The sequence below is a fragment of the Artemia sp. Qi Xiang Cuo genome, chromosome 4, assembly GCF_049724085.1.
Source record: "Artemia sp. Qi Xiang Cuo chromosome 4, ASM4972408v1, whole genome shotgun sequence".
In the NCBI taxonomy this organism is placed as follows: Eukaryota; Metazoa; Arthropoda; class Branchiopoda; order Anostraca; family Artemiidae; genus Artemia; species Artemia sp. Qi Xiang Cuo.
In genome coordinates, this window is record NC_142797.1 from 75,334,977 (window position 1) to 75,358,490 (window position 23,514).

Genomic DNA, 23,514 nt, shown 5'->3' on the forward strand with positions numbered 1-23,514 from the left:
ATTAACACTGTATTTAGATCTCGTGACATCCACTCTAACTCATAGTCCTATAAATATTAATACAATACTGGTTTATAATGCACTTTTTAAATTGTGATAATAACCGATTTGCATAGTTCAGGTAATATTATAGGGTTCTTTTATCATTCATTTTAACGAGATTATTTATATATACAGTTTCTTCCACTGATGTTGGGTTTTAATTTCAATATGGGTGCATCATCCGGCAGTGCCGCCTTTGAACTTTGAAATGTAAGCATATCAAGAAGTAGATAATTTTCCCATGACGAAACATTTGCGCTGAGAAATTTGAGTTCAAATATTACATTTTTTTTCCGCTTTCAGGTATATTTAAGTACATTAAATACACTAATAACTGGTTTGGGAAGTGCAGGCCCTCCAGTGTGGTCATTATGTCAGTCCTTCGCATATTTTGTCAAATGACTTTCTGGCACAACTGAGATAAAGATAATTTATCATTTATTATTTTCACTAGGGAAAAACTTAAGTTTGCGTGTGATTGGCAGCAGCATACTTGCTCACGCACGATTACGTCTAAGCCAGGGAATATTTTCCTTCCAAAATTTTTGTCTTCGTGGAATAGATTCAGGGTTATTTTCTTTATGTCTTTATAGTCTTTTGAAGTAACTTGAAAAATGCCGGATCCCGTTGAAGGGTTTATTGGATTTAGATACGTGTTATTTACACAATTGACGTATAAGGCTTTAAGAAAGCTTTCACCTTTTAACATATGTCCTAGGTGTATTAGTATGGAGAGAAATTTAATGGGCCAAATTGTAGTTAAATTGTTATCATCTTGATCGTACCAAATATTGTCGGCGATATAATTGGACAACAAGCTATATCTTGTTGTTGGAATATTTTGTATTAAAGTTCGGAAAGCCCGGTTGGCATTTAGTCTGGTGTGTTCGAGTGTTCTTGTCATTGCACGTGCACTAAAATTATAATCCACTAAGCTTGCCGTTAATCTTAGGATCATTCTTTGTTCCAAGAGTGTCCCTTTAGATTTCAGAAGATAATAAAGTTTTGGGCAGTCGAGATTTTCTGCCGTTCTGATAAGTTCCTCTTCTTTTATTGAATTATCAACATGTCCCCATTCTCTTAATGAATCACTAATGTTGTCTACACTATGCCTTTTCTTAAGATTCCACGAGGTTACATTTTCTAGTCTTCGATTATTTAATTGTTGATGGCTTGGGTATCTTATCATGGTTACTTTTTTTCTTTAATTTATTCTACTAGATTTTGGGTTAATATAAGCAACATACCATGTAGCCGCTCGTTTTGGCGCTTCACTTAACCAATTGCCGTTGGTTACTTATGTATCTTATCTGCAAATGTGTTGTTATATAAAATTTTTTAATGCTTACAAAATAAATGATTACTTAATAGTAATATATTTTCAAAATGGTTATAGTGATTTAAGGCATAATAATGGAATAATTAGGCGCTTTCAATTTGATGATATTTGTCATTACATGTAGCTGTTTAATTGGCTTTTCTAATTTATGGTATTTAATCTTCATTGGTATCCTTGGGTTCCTTTTCCTGTTTGAGTTGATCTTCGTAAGAAATACCTTGGCACGGTGCCTGAACACAAAAATAATCAGATCGCGTACCTGCACCCTGTCAACGTATTCCCCACGCATCGGAATTCCTTTCCATCTTCATTGCTTATTCCCGTATGGTTATTTGTGTTATCATATTTTCTTCTAATAGTGGGGGTTAGGTAAGGTAATTGTTGTGGATCGCGCAATTAATTTTATTAGTCTTTTTGGCATTTTTCTTTCTGTTCTAGTTGTACTTCGTAAGAGATACCTTTGCTCTGCGCGTTTCTCCCAAATAATCAACAGGAAAAACACACAGAGCAAGATTACTCCCCACGTATCGGACTTCTGTCCATCTTCATTTCAGATTCCCATATGGTCACTTGTGCTATCACATCTTCTTCTAATGGCAGGGGTAATGAGGGGTAGTCTTTGCGGGTCACATTTTTATAGGGAGATTTGTTGATTTTCTCATGAGAGTCCCCGGACAAACGGTTATGACAAATTGGGACACAAGGCACCAGACGTCATGATCACTGACCAACGAGTTCCCATGTTATATGGTCGTTTAATTTAATTGTAGATCATAGCTCCTTGTTATTAATCATTTACCTCCGAATTGGGAAGTAGCTTCTCCTAGGTAACCTGAGATCAATCAGGTGGCAGAGGGATAGTATACACGACTTCCACCTGACCACCCAAGGCTTTCCACGACTAAGGGTCCATCCATTTTTCACTTACTTTCTTGTTGCGTACTCGCTATTTGTATCCTTATAGTTGTTAATCATAGAGAGCCAGGGCCAAATGGGAATGGATACGGGATGATATAACACCGCCTCTATTCCCCTGTGGCCACCGCTTCCCACGATTGGGGGTCCATTTGTTTAAGAAGCTTGGCGAATCGGCAGTTGTAGTACTTGCCAAGCAACGTCTTGTTGTGCAATCAAGTCTCGTATCCACGTAACTTTTTCTCAATAGAGGATGGAAGTCGAGTGATTGCATGGTGGGACAATATATACCATGCCAATTCTTGGCTCTAACCTCCTATGCTTGGGGGTTCATCCGTTTTCACTATTGTATGTCGTATGGATATGTCGTATGGATATTTATTCCTTCTATACCATTTTCAAAGTATTTCATGGGGTTGTTCGCTGAATATTATTTTATTTCGCTTTTATGAATTAGAATTGCCATGTATACTGAGCTTTTATTAATTGTCGAAAGAAAAAAAAAATTGTTGTTCTCATCGAAAGCGGGAGGGGCATAACTACCGATTTTTAGCTAAAAGTATGTTTTACATGGTCTGAGGGGGTTTTCGAGAAGTTTAAAAATAATAAAAAAAATTTCTCTTTTTTTTACCGTCCGAGGTGTGAGAGGTACTAGCTACTGATTTTAGCTAAAAGTATCTTTTACATGGTCTAAGTGGGCTGTTCGAGCTTAAATAGTTAAGTAAAGGGTTGTATTATATTGTTCGTTAGCATATTTTAATCAATGCGATAACTGATTTTTATTTATCCTTATATTTTATTTAGTTTTGACTACTGCAACCAAAATATTTGTTGATTTATTTTCTACAGCTTTGTACATGTTTAATTAACGGGAGTTAAGTGAGTTGAAGTGTAACTCATTTACTTTTAAGGTGTCGAATCATCCTTCTCCCGTGACGGAGTTATCGCCACGTGGTAAAGGGATTTATTATCAATTGTGGTATTACCTAAAAGTTTTGTAGTTTGTCGTAAGGCATATAAATTTAATTCCCTTGTATTTCCTAAATGAAAATTAAAATATATTTACGTTTTGTAGTGAGCTCATTGGCGGGTAGAAACCAGTTTAACCTAATTTGGATGTAACAATTTACCACAAGATATAATTCTTTTGTTCTAAAGTCGTTGGAAATGCGACTAAAACATATCGCCACATTAAAATCTGCCACATGGCAGGGGTATGATATTACCTAAAATTTTACAGGGATATTTTACAGGGATATATCAAATATCGATATCGAACATTGAAACGTATTGTCGAAACCGATATTTTTTTAGGGGCTCTAACCCCCTATAATCCCCGCGGAAAATCCACCACATGGAAATTCTGCAAATTTTCAGCATACATCTTCGAGATTCTTTGCAGGTTTAAATTCTTTCATCTATAACTGATTTTATTTATCCTTGTGTTATATCTTACCCTGGCATCCTTTTCGCAAGAATTCACTTCCGGCTCACGAATAAGATACGTTTGAATTATTACCAACTGTGAATGAAAAGTTCACAACAAATGATGTTCTATATATATATATATATATATATATATATATATATATATATATATATATATATATATATATATATATATATATATATATATATATATATATATATATATATATATATATATATATATATATATATATATATATATATATATATATATATACATAAATGCTTGATCATTACATTACTGCTAATTACCTGTTTTTGTAATTATCTGTTTCTCAGTTGGGTAATTAATGCGATAACAACTCGCCCATATATTTTTTTTTAATTAGGGAAATACTATATTTTGGTTAATAGAAATATATTTAGTCTAGTTTAACGAGTTTTCGCTTGATTTTTAGGTTATTCACTATATTTTATCGCTAAACATTATATTCTATAAAATGTAACCACTTTACTGTATTCAAATTTTTTTTTTTTAACGAGAAAGGGATTTTTTTACATCTTTCTTTTGAGTTCAATTAATTCCCATGTTTGATATTCCTAAGTTTTCCGTTTATCCTGTTGATGGCTGTGTTTAGGATATTCCATGTGGTTCAGTTACTTCTGAGAAATTTTGACCCGTAGTAACATTTTTTTGGGTGTCAGGGTGCTGGGTCCGCATAATTATATTATCATCTGTTGAAGTAACCTGTTGAATAGTTTCCAATTGGGGTTTTATGTGGTGATGACGAGCTTGGTTTGGGATCGTGAAGTACAAAGGTTGTGATGGTCCTTCATTGTAATCGTTAGCAAGAACATTTTCCAAATGCGGACTGAGGGGTAGGTCAATTTCAACTGTAAAATATGTTGCAACCATTTTCTCTAAATTTGAGCAGAATTCTCTTTGTTTTTTTTATTCCCTGGTAATTTCGGAATGATTTTCCTTCAGTTGTTTCTCTAAGCTGTCCTGTTGCAGTTTAATTATTTCTTTCTGTGCTTTTAGGTGGTCGTATTTATGTTGTAAGTCTAGGATCTTTGCTCGTTGGGGTGCCAGGAATTCTTGTATTGCCATTGTCGCGGACAGAACTTTACTGTTTCTATAATCTTGTACTTAGTAATTTGAGGATTTTGTCGGGATAATTATATCCTTTAACAAGCGTGGCGTCGCTTATTGATTCCATTTCACTCTGGATTTTGGCGGTCTGTTCTTTAACTTCCATAAACTGGGTCTCAATTAATTTATCCATTTGTTTAGTTACTAAGATCTCATTTATTTTCTTGGTCATTTTTTCTTGGGATGCCTTAACTTCACTAAGAGATTTAAGTATGGTTTCTATCATATTCTCAATTTTTAATTTTTCTGTTATCAATTGTGCCGAGGCTTCTAGGAGTTTCGATCGTATTTGAAATAGCTGATCCTTATTTATTCTGTCTGTAACGGGGTTGCACTAGTTATTTTTCTTTTTGGAGGAGGGGTTGAACAATTCTTGTTCTTCTTCTATCTTCGGGTTTTTTTTTCAAACCGGAATTCAGTATATCTGGAAAAATTTAACGTTAACTTCTTTCGACCTTTTATGGGTAGCTTTCATTGTAATGTCTTATTCATATGCTCTTGTTTTTAAGGTGTTTTTTTCAAACTGCTCGTTTCGATTTAAAATTATTTTATGAGTTTTTTTTTGGGGTACCTGGTGCCTAGACGTATTTCCATTTATCTGGTTTTTTACTTATTCTGCCCGATTTCGTGGTAACTTCCTGTTCAGTTTCTGGCGTTTTATTCTTTTTTGACTTTACCATAGAGATTAGGTCAAATTTCTTGTACTGTTTTAATAGAAATTTTTGACCCTTTCCCTTAGCTTGTTTTGCATCCGCGGTAGCCGAAGTTGGTTTTCTTGTTTGTTCGTCTTGGGGCTCATCGTCAGACTCGGTAGTACTAGTTCCTGAGGATTCATCATTAGGGCTTTCTGGGGTGGTCGTTTGTGATTTTGGAGTCTCGCCTGCCCTTGCTTCATATATTTCATCTCCTCTGGTTTGTGGAGGGCTTGTTTTCCATTTCCTCGTGCTGAAGACGTGTTTCGGGGGAGTTAAAAGATACTTGGGAACTCTGGAAGGAATCAAATGTTTTTGGAGAATGTCTCCATTTCTTGAATGCCATAGTTTCTGGAGGGGGGGGTTTATTTTGCGGCATGGTCTGCCTCCAGGAGTGAGATTCCTTGGGCTTGACTTTGGATACCGTTATGTGATGGTATTGTCCTAGGTTTTCATCTTCAGCGTGTTCCTGGGTCCAGGGCAAGGTACTTTGCCGTGTTTTTATCTGATAATTTATAATGTCCATGGTTTCTCTCTAACTTTTTGTATTTCCTTTATTTGTATCCCTGGGTGGAGTCTTCCTTATTTTTGCACCCGGGGTTTCCATAGCTCTGTTTAATTCCTCCTGTAACGACAGGGGTCTTTCTATCGGGGTTGCTGGGGATACCATGTCATCAGGAAATCTTTTGGGGGACATGGGGTTGAAATTCTATCGGGGAAAAATTGGGTCTTTGGGGACAGCGTATAATCTAATTCCTCCGAGCTTTCTGGTGATGAAATTTCTGGACCTGTTGGGGTTCTTGCTGGTATGGGTAATAAGGGCTTTCTTTTAGGGATGAATAGGTTTTTCATGGCTAAAAATTCTTCAAAATTTTCCTCATCGCTATGGTTTTCGAAATAGTTTTGTTTGAAATTGAAGGGTTTTAATTTAGCTAGCCTTGACTTAGGGAACTCATTTTCCGCGTTTGATGAATCTGAAGATGAGGGTTTGGGTGCCCACTTAACTGGATACTTGGCTTCCTTTATACGGCTAACATGTGCCTTATATGTTCTCCCGTTTTCGGGGTTTATCATTTTAAAAGTAAAATTGTTGTCGTATTTTTTGATTATTCTGTAGGGTCCCAAATATTTATTGGAAATTTTTCTGCCTTCTAGCCTTCCCTCACTTTTCAGATATACACAATCTCTCACTTTAAAAGTTATATTTCCTTTGGTTTTGGACTCGTTTTTTAACTCTTGGTTCATCCTACATTCTTCTAACTCTTGTCTAACTATTTTATAGGTTTTTCTCATCCTATTTATAAAATCTTGCTTATAGTCCTCGGTATTATTGTAATATTATCTGGATTCTAAGATTTCCAGATAAGGTATTTTAAAATCGCGTCCGAATAAAAGAAAAAATGGACTTTCTTTAGTCGTTTCTGAATAGGCGGCATTAATTACATTGGTTAGGTAAGGTAGATATAGATCCCAATCGTTTCGGTTGTCATTTTTATAAATACTCAAGACATTGGAAAATATTTTGTGCCTGGTTTCAATTTTCCCATTAGCTTGGGATGGTAGGGGGAGGTTAATAATTTTTCTATTTTAAGGAAACCCATGAGATCTCTTGTTACTTTAGAAACGAAGTTAGTTCCATTGTCACTAATAACCTGGTGAGGAACACCAAATTTTAAAAATATTTTTGCTAACGGTTTAATTGTTGCATATGCGCCTTGATTTTTTAATGCTTTGGCAAAAGTGAAGCCGGTAAAATGGTCTATTACTGAAAGAAGGCGAGTATGACCTCTATTAGAAACAGGTAATCCTCCACATGTTCCATATAAATCAACTGAAACGATATCGAAAGGTAACCTTGCGACTGGCACTCTTCCCATCGGGGGATTAGGGTACGTTTGGGGATTTTTCCTTAAATTACACGCTTAACATGTATTTATAAAATCCTTAAGTTTTGTTAACGCCGACGGTACTTAAAAATATTGTTTTAGCTTGTGAAAGGTTTTAGCTATTCCTAAATGTCCACCTATATCAGAATGGAAATATTCAAAGGCAGGTATTATTAAGCTTTGTTGTAGTACTGGGATTATTAAAGTTTGATTTCTATTTGTTTCGCCTGTTACTATTCTGCAAACGATTTCCTCGTCCAAATCGTAATAAAAATTGTCTATTTCCCGCCTCAGGGCTTTGAACTTATCAGGGATATTATCGGAATTTACAAAATAATTAATGAGAGTCAAACACATTTCATCCTTAACTTGGTTTCTTTTAATGTTAGCTAGGGATAAGGGGCTATAAGTAATTTCGTTTTCTTCTGTTTGGATTTTAGGTTTATTCTTCTTATGTTTTCGTTTACTGAGATTTATGGCATTTATTTGTTTAGTTTCATTGTCTGAGGAGTTATTCTCAGGGTACCTACTCAGGTAGTCTCAGGGGGCATTTTGTTTACCGGTCACATGTTCAAATTCGTAATCCAGATCTTGGATTTTCATTATCCATCTCGCTAAAATTCCGGTTGGATTTTTGAATAAGCTTAGGTACTGTAAGCTTTTATGGTCCGAGCGCAACTTAAATTTTTAGCCTATTAAATAATGTCTAAACTTTTATAAATGGTAAATTATATATAGTAACTCCAAATTCGTTGCTGAATAACTTCTTTCACCTTTGGTTAAAGTTCTGCTTGAATAGCCTATAACCTTCTCTATATACCGAGGGGGTTCCTGTAGGGGTTCGGGGTGGTTTTCCATGGGGATTAATTGGGAAAGGATCGCACCGATTCCTAGAGCTGAAACATCGGTAGTAACCAGAAATTGTCCCTTTTCAAAGTCTGGCAAAGACAAAATTGGTTCAGAAGTAAGAGCTTTCTTGAGAGTGTCCAAGGAAGTTTGAGCTTCCTGCGACCAGGTAATATTTTGGGAAGTCCCTTTAGTTAGATCTGTTAGGGGTTTTGCGATTTGGGCGTAGTTGCGTATAAATTTCCTAAAATAACTGGTTAAACCAATGATTGCTCGCAATCGTTTCATAGTTTTCGGAGGTTTGAGATTTTCTACACATTTTATTTTCTCAGGGTCCGGTGATATTTGGCCTTGTGTCACTATCATTCCCAAGAATTTTATATCGGATTGAAGTAAATTTACTTTTTCAGGTCTACATTTTAGATTACCCTCTCTGAATTTTTCTTAAACTTTGGCTAATGTGTTTAAATGGTCCTCTGGTGTTTCTCCCTCACAGATTACATCATCCACAAAATGGATAATATTTTCTATACCTCGTAATAAGTGTAACAGAGGCCTACATAATGCACTTGAGCTAGTTTTGAGTCCGAACGGTACACTCAAATATTCATAAGAACAACATTCTGTCGTCGAAAAGGCCGTTTTATAAACGTCGTTATCTGCTATCTTAACCTGGTGATAACCTTGTGTGAGGTCAAGCGATGTAAAAATTTTATTTTTGGTTGAAATGGAATCTAGGATTTCATCAATTCGGGGCAGGGGAAATTTGTTGCTAACTACCTGCTTATTTAAGGCTCTATAGTTTACTACCAGCCTAAGGTCCTTGTTCTTTTTTGGCACTAGTATAATGGGGGCTGAATACGGGCTTATACTTGGCCGTATAATATTGTTTCTTTCTAATTCGCGGATTTTATTTTTTAACCAATCTTTGTAGGGATGAGGGATGCGATAGGGCTGTTTAGCTACAGGCAACCCTTTGGGTTGGATAGAATGTTCATAGAACGGTATCAATCCAATATCTTACCTCACACGTGGAAAAAATATCTCTAAAGTTTCAGAGCAATTCAAATAATTTCTCTTTTAATTGCGTATCTTGGATATGGTCTAATTTAAATTTTTCAAAAAATTGGGATCTGGTTAGCAGGTACGTATTCTTTGGATTACTGACATGAATACCATTAACTAATGTTTTCTTGGAGTTTTTCCGCTTGTTTAGCTCGTGCTCAGAAATCATTTGTATTTCAACGAGGTATGTTCCCTTTTTTAATGTAATCGTATCGTTTTCATGTGTGTTAGTCAACCAAATAAAACCTTCTCCTTTCTCATATAAAATGATCTGTTCTTCACAAAACAGATTTTCGTGGATTTCTTTGCACGGGGATGCAAACCAAACTTCAGAATTGTCGTTTACGGGGGTGATCATTTGTGAGATTTGAACTCTTTGCATAGTATTTAGGGGGCTTTTTGTTTTACGTACCGCGAATCCATAATATTTTTCTTCCGACTCATTTTCTATTAAGTTAAGGTTGGTGCTTGGTTGCGTCGAGTGTTCTAATTTTGGGGTTGGTTGTAAGGGGACAGTACTTGGGTTTATTATTTCGTTCCTTAGTTCAGCTATTTTCTTTATTTCTGTTTGCCTATACTCTTGCATTTTCCCTATCTTTTCTTTTATTGACTCAATCCATTTGCAGCTTGTTTTTCTCCCACAGGACGAGAGATGGGGTACAAAAGATTTTATTCTATTCACTGTTGCTTCCCCTCTCTCCACGCGTTGGAGAATAGGATCGTATGGATACACGAGTCTGTTATTTGATATATCTAATAACACTTTATTAGATTTTAAAAAATTAGCACCGATTATAGCCTCATATGGGAAATTCTTGCATATTATGAAGTTCGTAGGGAAAATTCTATTATCTTTCGCTACATCTAGGCGTATGGAGCCTATTGCTTCCAGTCTATGTCCTGTGACACTAGTTAAATTGGGAATATTAAAATTTTTCCGTCGCTTAATATTTACTGGTAGTCTATTAAATACATTCGAGTTTATTATGTTAACCCATGCCCCAGAATCTGTCAACGCTTTGAAACTAATACTTGCAACACCAAAATCATTTAATATAGGTAATATGTCATTATTATCACTAAAAGAAGGTACAATTACTGGAAGGGACCTATAAAAAATACTGGACTCCAGGGTCCCGGTTAATTTTCTTGGGGGCCTAATTCGTTTCCCTGTGTGCTTATTTGATAAGTTGGCGTTTGACATTGGGGTTTGGTGGGAACTCCACTTGCAAGTTGATTGACATTTGATTGTCCCGGTTGCCACGTGTTGTTGCGTGGAATAGTATTTCTTGTGCCGACGGCTCGCGGCATTTGTTCATTTTGTATTGACGAAAGATTTCTTTCGTTTCCTGAAAAATTTCTTTCATTTCCCGTCGGGAAAAAATATCCTCTGTTATCGCCCGTATTCCTGTTGAACCTAGTTGGATAAACTGTCCGTGAATTGAATTGGTACATGTTTTGTCGCGTATTTGGGTTGGGGGACCGATAACTATTTTGTCGGTTGGGGGAAGGATTTGAATAGGATTGGGGAGGCGTATATTGGGAAGGATTCGCGTATCCAAATCCTTGTTGGTGTGGGTTGCGGAACGATGGGAGACGTGGGGGGGTTATTTCTATAGCTTCCTGACCCATTGACAATTGAGTTTGTTCTCCCGAAAAAACGGTTATTAAAACTGGGGGTTGCTGGTGTATATTTGTTTCTAGTACGGCATTCCCTGGCAATATGTCCTTGTTTATTACATGCATAGCATATAATTGGGGGGTTCTGTACGTTGTTTGTCGTATTTGTAGGTACGAAACGTACCATTCTTTGCCTCGTAGGGGTTGGAGATATATTTTGGTTCGGTTTGGGTGAATTATCTCTTGAAAAAAATCCTGGGGAAATCCCTCGTGATCGTCCCCGAGTTGAATTTTCTACATTATTTATTCTTGACTTATTGTGATTTGCCACAATAGAGTCAATTTTAATCATTCTCTCTACTTCCTGAACTGCTAATTCTAATGTTTGAATATTTTTTGATATTAACATTCGGTATAGTTTGGGGCTCAATCCTTGCATGAAAGCATTTAGTACGATTTTATCATATAAGGGACCAGATTATTTTCCGTATTTAGCCTCAATGGATACCATTATTTTGTGTAGGTACTCCCTAACATTTTGTGTTTCGTCGAAACATACAGTTCCGTGCTTTAATTTGTGTGTTGAACTGGTTTCAACAAATCTTTCTTGGAACGCTTTTAGTAATTTTTCTATGGAGTTTATTGGAAGATTGTTATCTTCCCCTATAGTATTTTCTATTTGTTTTAGGAATGTTAGTGCTTGTTCCTTAAGTATCATTAATAACATGCCTACTAATGATTTTAAGTCCGTTTGAGTTACTTCTACGAATTGATTTAATTGGATAATAAATTCATCTACATCAGAATCGCCGTTATATTAGGTAAGGGATTTTGAAATTTCCACTGTTTTGGCAATAAGTTTTTGCTTTAACAATTGTTCGTTTGTGTCTAACGACATATTGTTTTTTTTTCTTAAATAAATTAAAATTCGGCACTGGTTTTATTTTTTTGATATTACTCAAATTTAACACTTCCAAATTATATATATTTTTTTGTTACTATTTTAAGGGGATTTAGACCTAACAAAATATTGCACTTCAAAGCACGCACAAAATATTGCACTACAAAGCATGCATAAAATATTGCACTTTCCCTATGCGTAATATTTTTCAATTATCTTTTTTTGTAGAAAATTTTGTCCTTGTGTTTTGCTCCTTTAAACAGGCCGCGCCAATTCTAATGGGGGGTTTTCAATAAGAGAGAGTTGTTCTTTTATTTCAATGGGGTGGTTTTCAATAAACTGGTTCTTATTCTTGTACCTTAAGTTAATTCCCTGTATGGGAGTTTTTCAGTTAATTATTTCAATGGGGATTTTCAGTTAAACTCTTAGTTGACGGTTCACGAGTGGCTTACCTGAGTGGAGGCGGAACTCCTTGTGTGGGGAGCTTAAACTAGCGGTTCAAATAGGGAGCTTGTATTAACAGCCATACTGAGTCGAAATCAGATCGAAAGGTTTCAGGTTCCCTTGAAAGCGAGTGGAGCCACAAGGACTAACTATCTTGAGAAATACTAACATAGAGAGAATAAAATAAGAAAGTAATGTATTTATTTTTACTAACATAATCGTCACAGAGTTTGGTGGTAATATCAGAAACACATTGCAGTACAAAACACTAATACAAAATTGTTGTGTGGGGCGATACAACGCGAAAGTTAATTCACTGATAATAAGTTTTCTCAAAAGTTTATTCTAAATAGACCACAAATAAACTCACATAATACGATTCACAAGAAATTCATAGTAGACTCTCCTAGGCTAGACTGGCGCAAAATTGCTAAGTCCTAACTATCTACTCTTCCCAATATCGCCAGAGGTTACGTTCGGGCGTTACTAACAAGTATATTTTACAGATTCTATTGGTTCCACTATATGCCCTATATTACTATTGGGTAGTGATATACCAATGGGTTACTTGGGTTTAAATAAAATTTATGACTTTTAAGATATCAATTTGGAATTTTTCAGAACAAACAAAGGTTTACATCGTAACATTTTGCTAGCAAGGTGTCACTTAGTTTCCAGAAGACTTATAATTTACTTCTGTGAAAGTTGTTAAAGGACAATACGATTTAGTTACATTGAGATACAGAGTCCTAAACTTAGTTTTCAGAACAATGCAATAGATTACACAAAAATATTTGGTATCTCGAGTGACTATTTTTTTGTATAATAAATTCTACCATCTCTTGATAGTTTGGTATTTCAAGCTCTTAAGCTTTAAATTACATTGTTAGTCGCCTGTTATATACGATTTGGTCAAACTGATATTTATTGCATACATTGGCGACACAAAGGCGGATTTATTTATTAGATTTTCTGTGGGAAAGATACTTACAATGTATTTTTGAATTAGCTACATTTGTTTCACTATGTTAAATTGAACGCTTGAGTAATGCTCGATCTGTAGGTTACTTGAATTTTTCAGGTTCACCTTTTGGGTGATTTTATTTTTACTTGGGTAACTTTAATTGGAAAATTTTGATGTTTTTTGAAAATTGATCCCATTACAATGATTTAGTCTCTTTTCGTAAGAGTCCAGTTTATGTGACACTGGTTATTCCCAATCTTGGTGTTAATTTTTCTCTGATAATATACTTCATATCTTACTAATAAATTATCTGTTTATTAATTATCCATTCTTTTAAGCAATTTGTTTTATGTAATGAAGTAAAAAAAATCGGTGATTGAATAATTTCTGATATTTATACATATTAGAGCAAATGAATCACTTGTTGAGAGTCATCAAACAGTTCGTGGTAACGAACTGTAAGAAAGGAGCGACCCGGCTCAATAGTAACCGAAACTCTAAAAAACGAAATTTTGATACCAATAGATACATCAAAAGAATCAGATTTTAATGCTAATTTCAAATATATAAGTTTCATCAAGTTTAATCTTACCTATCAAAAGTTACGTGCCTGAGAAAATTTGGCTGATTTTCGAAAAAAGGGGGAAAGACCCCTTAAAAGTAATAAATCCTTAATGAAAGTCACACCATCATATTTAGCGTATCAGAGAACCCTACTGTAGAGGTTTCAAGCTCCTAGCTAAAAAAATGTGGAATTTTCCTTTTTTTGCCAGAAGAATGGTAACGGATGCGTTTTTATTTTTTTTTTGTTTTTTTTTCTTTTCCCCAGGGGTTATTGTATCGACCCAGTGGTCCTACAATATCTTGGGAGGGCTTATTGGAACGGAAATTAAAAGTTCTAGTGCCCTTTTTAAGTGACCAAAAAAATGGAGGGCAACTAGGCCCCCTCCCACGCTCATTTTTACCCAAAGTCACCCGATCAAAATTTTGAGATAGCCATTTTGTTCAGCATGGTCTAAAATATTATAACTGTGTCTTTTAGGATGACTTATTCCCTCGAAGGCCCCAGGGGGAGGGCTGAAAGTTATGAACTTTACCCAATGTTAACATATAGTATTGGTTATTGGGAAGTATACAGACGTTTTCAAGGGGAATTTTTTCTGGTAGTGGGGGGGGGTTGGGGGTGAGTCGGGGGTTATATTGAAAGATCTTTTCACGAATGAAGTTTTCACGGGGAAGGGACATTGCTATGAAGGGGGTGCCGGATTTCCCATCATTATTTAAAAAAAAAATCAGAAATTAAATATAAGAAAACAAGTTTTTCAACTGAAGGTAAGGAGCAATATCAAAACTTAAAACGAACAAAAAATATTAGCTATATGATTGGTTTCACCTTCTAGTCAATGCCTCGCTCTTTAAGCCAAAGATTTTTTAGAACTTTCAAAAGAGCTATTTATTCTAATTAACGGCCTTTGTGATTAAGGGGTCATTTTTAAAGAATTGGAACAAAATTTTGTTTACTTATTCAATGACGGTGAACCTAAATAAAAGCTGCATTAACTAAAAAACGATCAGAAATTAAATAAAAAAAAATAAGTTTTTTAAACTGAAAGTAAGGTGCGACATTAAAACTTAAAACGAACAGAAATTATTCCGTATATGAAAGGGGCTGTCCCCTCCTCAACGCAATGCTCTTTAAGCTAAAGTTTGACTCTGTCTCACAACTTTATTTTTTAAAACAATAAAAAAATTTAGCGTAAAGAGCAAGGCGTTGAGGAGGGGACAGCCCCTTTCATATACGGAATAATTTCTGTTCGTTTTAAGTTTTAATGTCGCTTTTACTTTCAGTTTAAAAAACCTGTTTTTTTTTATGTAATCTGAATTCAAGACCAGCGGACGAAAGTGTTGTTTAATTGTTTTACCGTCTCTTGTCATATATAGACTAGTTGATATTATTATCTACTGTATATTTTTAATTCACTAATGATTATTTGGTTTAATTTTTTACGAATTGGGCTTGATGCAACGATGATCATTTTGCTTATGCTTGTTCAGTACTTGAGAGTTTAAAAAGTAAAATGTGTTACGTACATGCACTGCAGTGTATAATTGAGTTTTTGTTTCTCTTCTTTGCAATTTTTTCGATGTATCTTTTTTGTTTGTGTTTTTTCTTTTTTAGCGATACTCCGTCTTTTGTACCGTTTTTTTTTTGACGGGAGATAAATAAATAATAATAAATAAATATCTAGTTCTCTCAATTTCCAATCAAATGAGCCCTTTTTGAAGCTTCTACGATAGAAATTTCTATAAAAACGTTAAATGCCCCTAAAGGATAACTTACATCCCTTGTCGTGAGGGCTATGGGTGGAGGGTTTCCATCCTCAAATGTATAATTTCCATACATTTCAACTACGTTGAAAAACAAGACTATAACAAAACGTTGATCGGAAATGTTTGGGGAAATAATGGGCGTGGGGGGAGGGCTCCTTCTGATTACTTTTGACTATTAAAAAGGGCAATAGCCCTCTCAATTTCCAATTGAAAGTTTCCTTTTTTAAGTTTTTACGACAACACTTTCTATATGAGATTATATGCGCCCATGGAATAACGTACAACCTTAGCCTTGAGGGCTTTGGCGGTTGTCATACTCAAAACATAATTTCTGGACCATTCAACTACGTTCAAAAAATTGCTATATCAAAATGTTGATCGGAAGTGTTTGGGGAAAGGATGGGTATGGGGAGAGGGGCATTCGCCTTCCGATCACTTTTGACGATTAAAAAGGGCAATACCCCTCTCACTTTCCCAATGAATAAGCCCCTTTTGAAGTGTCTACGACAACGCTATCTATATAAACCTTATAAGCCCCCAAGGTATAACTTACAACCTTTGCCCTGGGGGCTCTCGGGGGGTTTGTCATCCTTAAACACATAATTTCCAGAACTTTCAACTGCGTTGAAGAAAATGGATATCTCAAAATATAAATTGAATGTGTTTGGGGAAATGGTGGGAGTGAGAGGGGGGTTAGTTCCTCTCCATTCACTTTCGACTACTAAAAAGGCCACTAGCCTTTCAATTTCCAATCAAATGAGCCCTTTTTGAAGTTTCTACGACAAAAATCTCCATAAGAACCATATATGCCCCCGACCATAGCTTACAACCCTCGTCCTGCGGGTTTTTTTTTGGGGGGGGGGGTATCCTCAAAGACCTAATTTCCAGAACTTTCAACTACGTTGAACAAAATGAATATCTCAAAATTTTGATTAAATGTGTTTGGGGAAAGGGTGGGCGTGAGAAGGGGGTTAGTTGTTCTTCAATAACTTTCGACTATTAAAAAGGGCTCTAGTCCTTTCAATTTCCAATCAAATGAGCTCTTTTTGAAACTTTTACGACCATTCCTTCAACAAAAACTTCATATGCCCCCAGGGCATAACTTACAACCCTTAACCTGAGGGCTAATCTGAGTAGGGTTCTAAACCCTTTGCTTTCTAAAAGCCAGAAAATAATTTGTATTTTACTGAAAAAAATTAAAATGAATTTACTGAAAAAAATGTGCATTGTCAGTTTAATGTACATAATGCTGATATTTATTCCTAAGAATTTGATTTCTTAGAAATTAATTTTTGATTTCTTAAAAATTATAAAAGTGAAAACATTTAAAATTTTTATTTTAGTAAAGTACAAATTATATTCTTGCTTTTAGAAAGCATAGGGTTTACAACCTCAGATTAATTTCTGTTCGTTTTGAGTTTGCCTTATTTTAATTTTTGTTTGTTTTGGGTTTTATTTATTTATTAACAATGATGATATTGATACTGAATGTGATTGGGGAAGTGGAGGTCGTGAGAGGGGGGATAGTTGCTCTCCAATCACTTTCGACTATTAAAAATGACACTAGCCCTTTCAGTTTCCAATCCAATGAGCCCTTTTTGAAGTTTCTACGACAAAACTTTCTGTAAGAACCATATATGCCCCCTGGGCATAACTTACAACCCTTGCCCTGAGGGTTGTGGCAGAGGGGGTTGTAATCCTCAAATACCTAATTACCAGAGCTTTCAACTACGTAAAACAAAATGAGTATCTCGAAATTTTGATTGGATGTGTTTGGGGAAATGTTGGGCGTGAGAGGGGGGTTGGTTGCTCAGCATTCACTTTCGACTACTAAAAAGGGCACAAGCCCTTTCAATTTCCAATCAAATGAGCCCTTTTTGAAGTTTCTACGACAAAAATCTCTATAAGAACAATATATTCCCAGCGAGCATACCTTACAACCCTAGCCCTGAGGGTTGTGGGGGGGGGGGGAGGAGGTTGTTATCCTCAAAGACCTAATTTCAAGATCTTTCAACTACGTTAACAAAAAGAACATCTCAAAATTTTGATTGGATGTGTTAGGGAAATGGTGGGCGTGAGAAGGGGGTTAGTTGTTCTTCAATAACTTTCGACTATTAAAAAGGGCTCTAGCTCTTTCAATTTCCAATCGAATGAGCCCTTTTTGAAGTTTCTACGACAACTCCTTCTATAAAAACTTCATATGCCCCCAGGGCATAACTTACAACCCTTGCCCTGAGGGCTTGAGAGGGGGGTTAGTTGTTCTTCAATCACTTTCAACTATTAAAAAGGGCTTTAGCCCTTTCAATTTCCAATCGAATCAGCCCTTTTTGAAGTTTCTATGATAACTCCTTGTATAAAAACTTCATATGCCCCCAAGGCATAACTTAGAACCGTTGCCCTGAGGGCTGTCGGGGACTGTCATCCTCAAAGATATAATGCTCAGAACCTTTAACTGCGTTGAAAAAAAATGGACAACTCAAGATTTTGACTGTATGTGTTTGAGGAAATGGCGGGCATGAAAGGGGGGTTAGTTGTCCTCCAGTTACTGTCGACTATTAAAAACGGTACTAGCCATTCCAATTTCCAATCGAATAAGCCCATTTTAAGGTTTCTACCACAACGCTTTCTATAAGAACCTTGTATGCCCCCAGGGCATAACTTACAACGCTTGCTCTGACGGATGTGAGGGGGTTGGGGGTTGTCATTCTTAAAAAAGACCTAATTTCCAAAACTTTCAACTCATTTAAACAAAATGGCTATCTCAAAATTTTGATTGGATGTGTTTGGGGAAAAGGTGGGCATGAGATGGAGGTTAGTTGCCCTCTAATCACTTTTGACTGTTAAAAAGAGCTCTAGCCCTTTGAATTTCTAATCGAATGAGCCCTTTTTGACGTTTCTACGACAAAGTTTTCAATAAACACCTTATATACCCGCAGGGCATAACTTATAACCCTTGTCCTGAAGACTGTGGGATGAGTTTCCTGCTCAAAGATATAATTTCCAAAACGTTCAACTACATTGAACAAAATGGCTATCTCAAAATTTTGACTGGATTTTCTTGGGGAAATGGTGGGGGTGGAAGGGGTTTTAGTTGCCTTCCAATCACTTTCGACTATTAAAAAGGGCATTAGCGATTTCAATTTCCAATCGATTGAGCCCATTTTGAAGATTCTATTACAATGCTTTCTATCGAAACCTTATACGCCCCCAGGGTATAACTTATAACCCTTGCCCTTAAGGCTGGGGGGGGAGGGGTTGTCATCCTCAAAGATCTAATTTTCAGAACTTTCAACTACGTTGAACAAAATGGCTATCTCAAAATTTTGATTGGATGTGTTTGGGGAAAAGGTAGGCACGAGAGGGGGGTTAGTTGCCCTCCAATCACTTTCGACTATTCAAAAGGGCACTAGCCCCTTGAATTTCCGTGGGGGAGTGTCCTCTTCAAAAACCTATTTTCTATCTGGAAATTGGATGTGTTTGGGGAAATGATTGGCGTGGAAGGGGTGTAAGTTGCCTTCCAATCACTTTCGACTATTAAAAAGGGCACTAGCTATTTCAATTTCCAATCGATTGAGCCCTTTTTCAAGTTTCTACGACAGCTTTTTCGATAGGAAGTTCCATGGTCTAAAAAAAAATAATAAATAATACATTGTGCCAACATTGTTCTTTATATGATTGTTCAGGTGGTGAGACAAAAAACTTGTTTTCTTCCAACGATTTATCTAGTCCAGGTTTTTGATTTTACAAGGTATGGATGGCATTGACGACCACCTTTGTTTCTTTTAATTGTTCAGGTGGTGGGACAAAACTTCTTCTTTTGTCTTGGCATGTCTTTTGTCATTATGAAATAAATATTGCCGAACCTTTGTTTCTTTTCATTTTTAAGGTGGTGGGACAAAACTTGTTTTTCTTCTAGCGATTTATCAAGTCCCTATTTTTGATTTTCAAAGATATGGTAAGTATTGATGACCTCTTCATGTCAAAATCCGAAACCCAATCATTATCACTATCATTTTCAATTTGTTTGCTTCGTTACACCTCGGCTTATTTTTTGTCATTATGAAATACATATCGCCAAATTTTTGTTTTTTTTCACAAAGGTATGGTAGACATTGATGACCTTATCCATGTTAAAATCCCAAATCCAATCATCATCCCTATTATTTTCAATTTTGACACGTTTTGATTCTTAATGTCCAGGTTGATTTTCTTTGACTCGCTGCTCTTGATTTTCATTTTTGACTCCCTCACTTGTTCGGTGTCGCATATCTTCTAACCTTGTTTGTCTTTCCCTTCATTTTCATTTTTAACATGCTCTAATAGTCGTTTTTGCATATCTTCTAACCGCCCGTGTCTTTGCTCTTCATTGTAATTTTTGATACGTTTTTGGATTTTGATTACTTAACACAATTTAGCAATCGCCTTTGCTTTAACTTTTCGTATTGGTTTTTTCGCAATTGATGGTCAAGGTTGTCGAATTTCACATCTTATCACGTTTGATAGTTCAGGTGTTGGTTCCAAAGAATCATCACTTATAGTAACTGCAACTGTAAATTTTCGTTTTTTGGGCCTTTCAACAGATATTGTATTATATAAATAACTGTTGCGTTGGAAATTAAAAATTTTTGTTTATGCTATGCATGACATCATGTAAGTCAATGCATATATGATGTCATTTATGATTTCATAAGAAATGCTTATATGATGTTATAACATAGTACATAACGTCATTTGCAAAAACCAAAATTAACGCTTTTAGCGATTTTTTGCACACTTTTGATCTATCTAGATCGTTCTTTTATGCGAGAATATCCCAAGATACCAATTTTCCCGAAAAAGTATGGAGCCGTTCTCGAGAAACAGCATAAAAACATACATACATAAATACATACATACACAATTTTTACTCACATATAAAAATAGTATATATATAATCTAATCCCCTGTTTTAGAGTCCTGCAGCCACTTTGGAGAAGACATTATTTATATTTTGCTCATTGTTACTGTGCATAAATTGTATACGAGTTGATATCAAGTATATATAAAGTGGAACTAAGTAAAAAACCATTCCATACTCTGACTAATACCTTGAGGTGCTAGGATTAAGGATTAAAAGATTTGGATAAATAGTGTCGCCTGTTTTTTTTTGTATACAGAACAGACCATGATGATATATTAATACTAACAGGAAGTTAAACTTGAAAAAAATTCTTATCAATCACCTCTCTACTATTGCTCAGTATCCTCAATTGTAGATAACGCAGAGTGCTCTGTTTGCGGTCAAGACCATATTTGTAATCCCCAAGCTTCCACCTTGTGCACATGTAAAGAGAATTCTACTCATTGCTCGGACTTGCCAATGCCACTCCATTTTCAAATGCTTAAAGCAACTGACCAAGATGATGAGTTTATGATGAATGATACACTAAGCGATTTTGAAGGAAGTGAAGAACTAGAAAGGACCTTAAAAGGCAAGTTGTTTAATGTTCAAAAGCGTGCATTTTACACTTTAGCTATTTTATTCGGTGAATTCTATTATTCGTTTTTGAAGTATATTTACCTCAAGTATGACACAATTTCCTTTTTGGACTTATGTTCAATATAAAAAACTCCAGTGAGTAGTTTTCATTTGCTATTTTAGTAAGACTCAGAAGGAGTAGCACTTCTCATAGTCAGAAGAACATCAATTTGTTAAAAACTAGGATTTGGATTTTTACTTTTACTCGATAAAATTGAATATTTATATGACAAAATTGAAATGGCTACAAGTGCCCTGCTTTAGAAAGAGCACAATATAGAAGTAGACTTTATACTATTCTTTCAAGAATACATTTCTCTCTGTATCATGTTTGTTCTACGGAAGTTTTCCTGCCCAGATAAAAAATCTTTGAAACAGTTCTCTCTCCCATTTCTCTTTTGGCAAGTTTACATAGGAGGCCTATTAATATGGAATGTCAAGAATTTTATTTCAATGCACGAAAAAAGAATATTAAGAAATATGTATTCTAATTTCTAGTTCTTTATTCACTTATTTCTCTTTTTGACCACCCAACTCCTTACATTTTAGAAAAACGCTTGAATATGGTATAAAAAACTGATATTGAAATAAACAGAACTACATTGCTTTCCTTTTCATAATTCAGAAATAGCAGAAAAATAACTATTTTAACATTAAACTATTTTTAAAGCCTAGGGTCATTTTTTTCATGTGCCAACTGTTAGAGTTAAAAACTGTGCAAATAAAAAAGTCCTATTTAGCGTCTTGGCTCTAATTCAAAACTAACATTGTGTAAATGACAACTTTTAAAATGCTACAGTCAATATTCGATATCCCTTGCATGCTATTCTAAAGAAAGGAAAGAAAGAAAGGGGAAAAAAAAAATCATTTTACCACCATTAATTCCCACTTGACCAGAAAGAAAACTTATATATAAGCATAAATTGATTTTATTTTTAAGGGGGGGGGGGGCTAAGATATGGAGAAAAACACAATAACACGCAATAATTAGGTGAATTATTACAGACTCCGCTTGAAGATTTAAACAGTCTAATTGATAATCGTATAGAGATTTGCATTATACCAAAATTAGACCCTTGTGCTTAATGACCTCTGAAGAAACTGAAAAATTGATTTCAAAAATAGTGGATTATATAAGATTTTGCTCAGAGTTGAGTAAACCCGTGTCTAGGGAGAGGGAGGGAGGTTCCATCACAAAAAACCCTATATGTTTGTGCTTCATTTTGATGTTTTATATTTTGGCTGGGGAGGGCGGGGACAGGTATAAGACACCCTTGATCAGACCTGGGCAGCAGGATAAAAACCTATTAAGAATAAAATAATGGATGAATAATGATAAAAGCTAAAGTGTTTATTTTTATTAATTATTATTATTATTAGAAAACTATTACTAGAATAATCTGGTTTTTAAGGCTAGTAGATATTTTAGGTTTTCAGAAAAATCTTCCTCAGTGTCTGCGATATCATCAGAAGCTATGCCAACTTGTAAACGGAGTTTGTGTTCCAAGTTTATCAAAAGACTTATCTTGCGACTGCATGGATAACTTCATCATGGCAAAATCAGGTACTTGCACCTCCATTCAAGATATTGATGACAGTGTATACATAGTTACATTTTTACTACGAAACGATGCTCCTTGGTATGATGATCTGGCAGACAAAACATCTTATCGATATTTAAGACTAAAGAAAAGCGCTCTCAAATTTGTAAGTATCATTTAAGTCAATTAAATTATTTTTTTTAAACAAACCCTAAATACAGTGACTTATACATATAATAACCATAACCTTGCTAACAGATTATTGATGAAAATGAACGTTCCAAAATTAACACCTTTTTTGTGGTAATGCTAGATATTTAAAATGAAATCTATTAAATTTGAAATTGTCCATGAAAAGATAAATGATTGATCTAGTTTACGTAAATTCAGGATAGGGCTATAGTGGCCACTAAAAGAGCTTCTGTTTTGATGAAGATTGTGCCACAAGAACTTTTAAAGTGCCATAATTGATATTTGATATTCAAAATACAATATATTTATATTTTTTTATATTTATCAAATATATTTTTTTTGATAATTTTTGCTCCTTTAGAGCTCCATTCCTCCTTCGTGCTCATTAGTTGACAAAAATGAATCATATCCCTATGTTGGCCCCAGCTCTTCAACTTCGACCTTGATCAAGTAGTTTATTCCTTTCCCATTAAACAAACCGTTGTGCTTTGTGAAGGCTACTACTCTGACCACCTACCTATTTATGTAACAATTGAGTGTAATGTCGAAAGCAAAACCCCGCAAGAGGAAAAGTGGTTTTATGTTCAAGACTGGAGTCATGTTGATCGTCAATTATTCATGTCCGAGTGTGACACTT

The 23,514-nt window shown here is 35.2% G+C and overlaps 1 protein-coding gene across 1 annotated transcript in view; it reads left to right on the forward strand.

Annotated features, from left to right (window-relative positions):
* LOC148953439 (uncharacterized) overlaps positions 1-23,514 on the forward strand; it is a 135,051-nt gene that overhangs the window by 12,071 nt on the left and 99,466 nt on the right. Inside the window, exons 3-4 of the mRNA XM_089087961.1 lie at positions 20,882-21,097; positions 22,574-22,851. Of these exons, the coding sequence (XP_088944087.1) occupies positions 20,882-21,097; positions 22,574-22,851 (494 nt within the window). The remainder of the gene's footprint in view (positions 1-20,881; positions 21,098-22,573; positions 22,852-23,514) is intronic.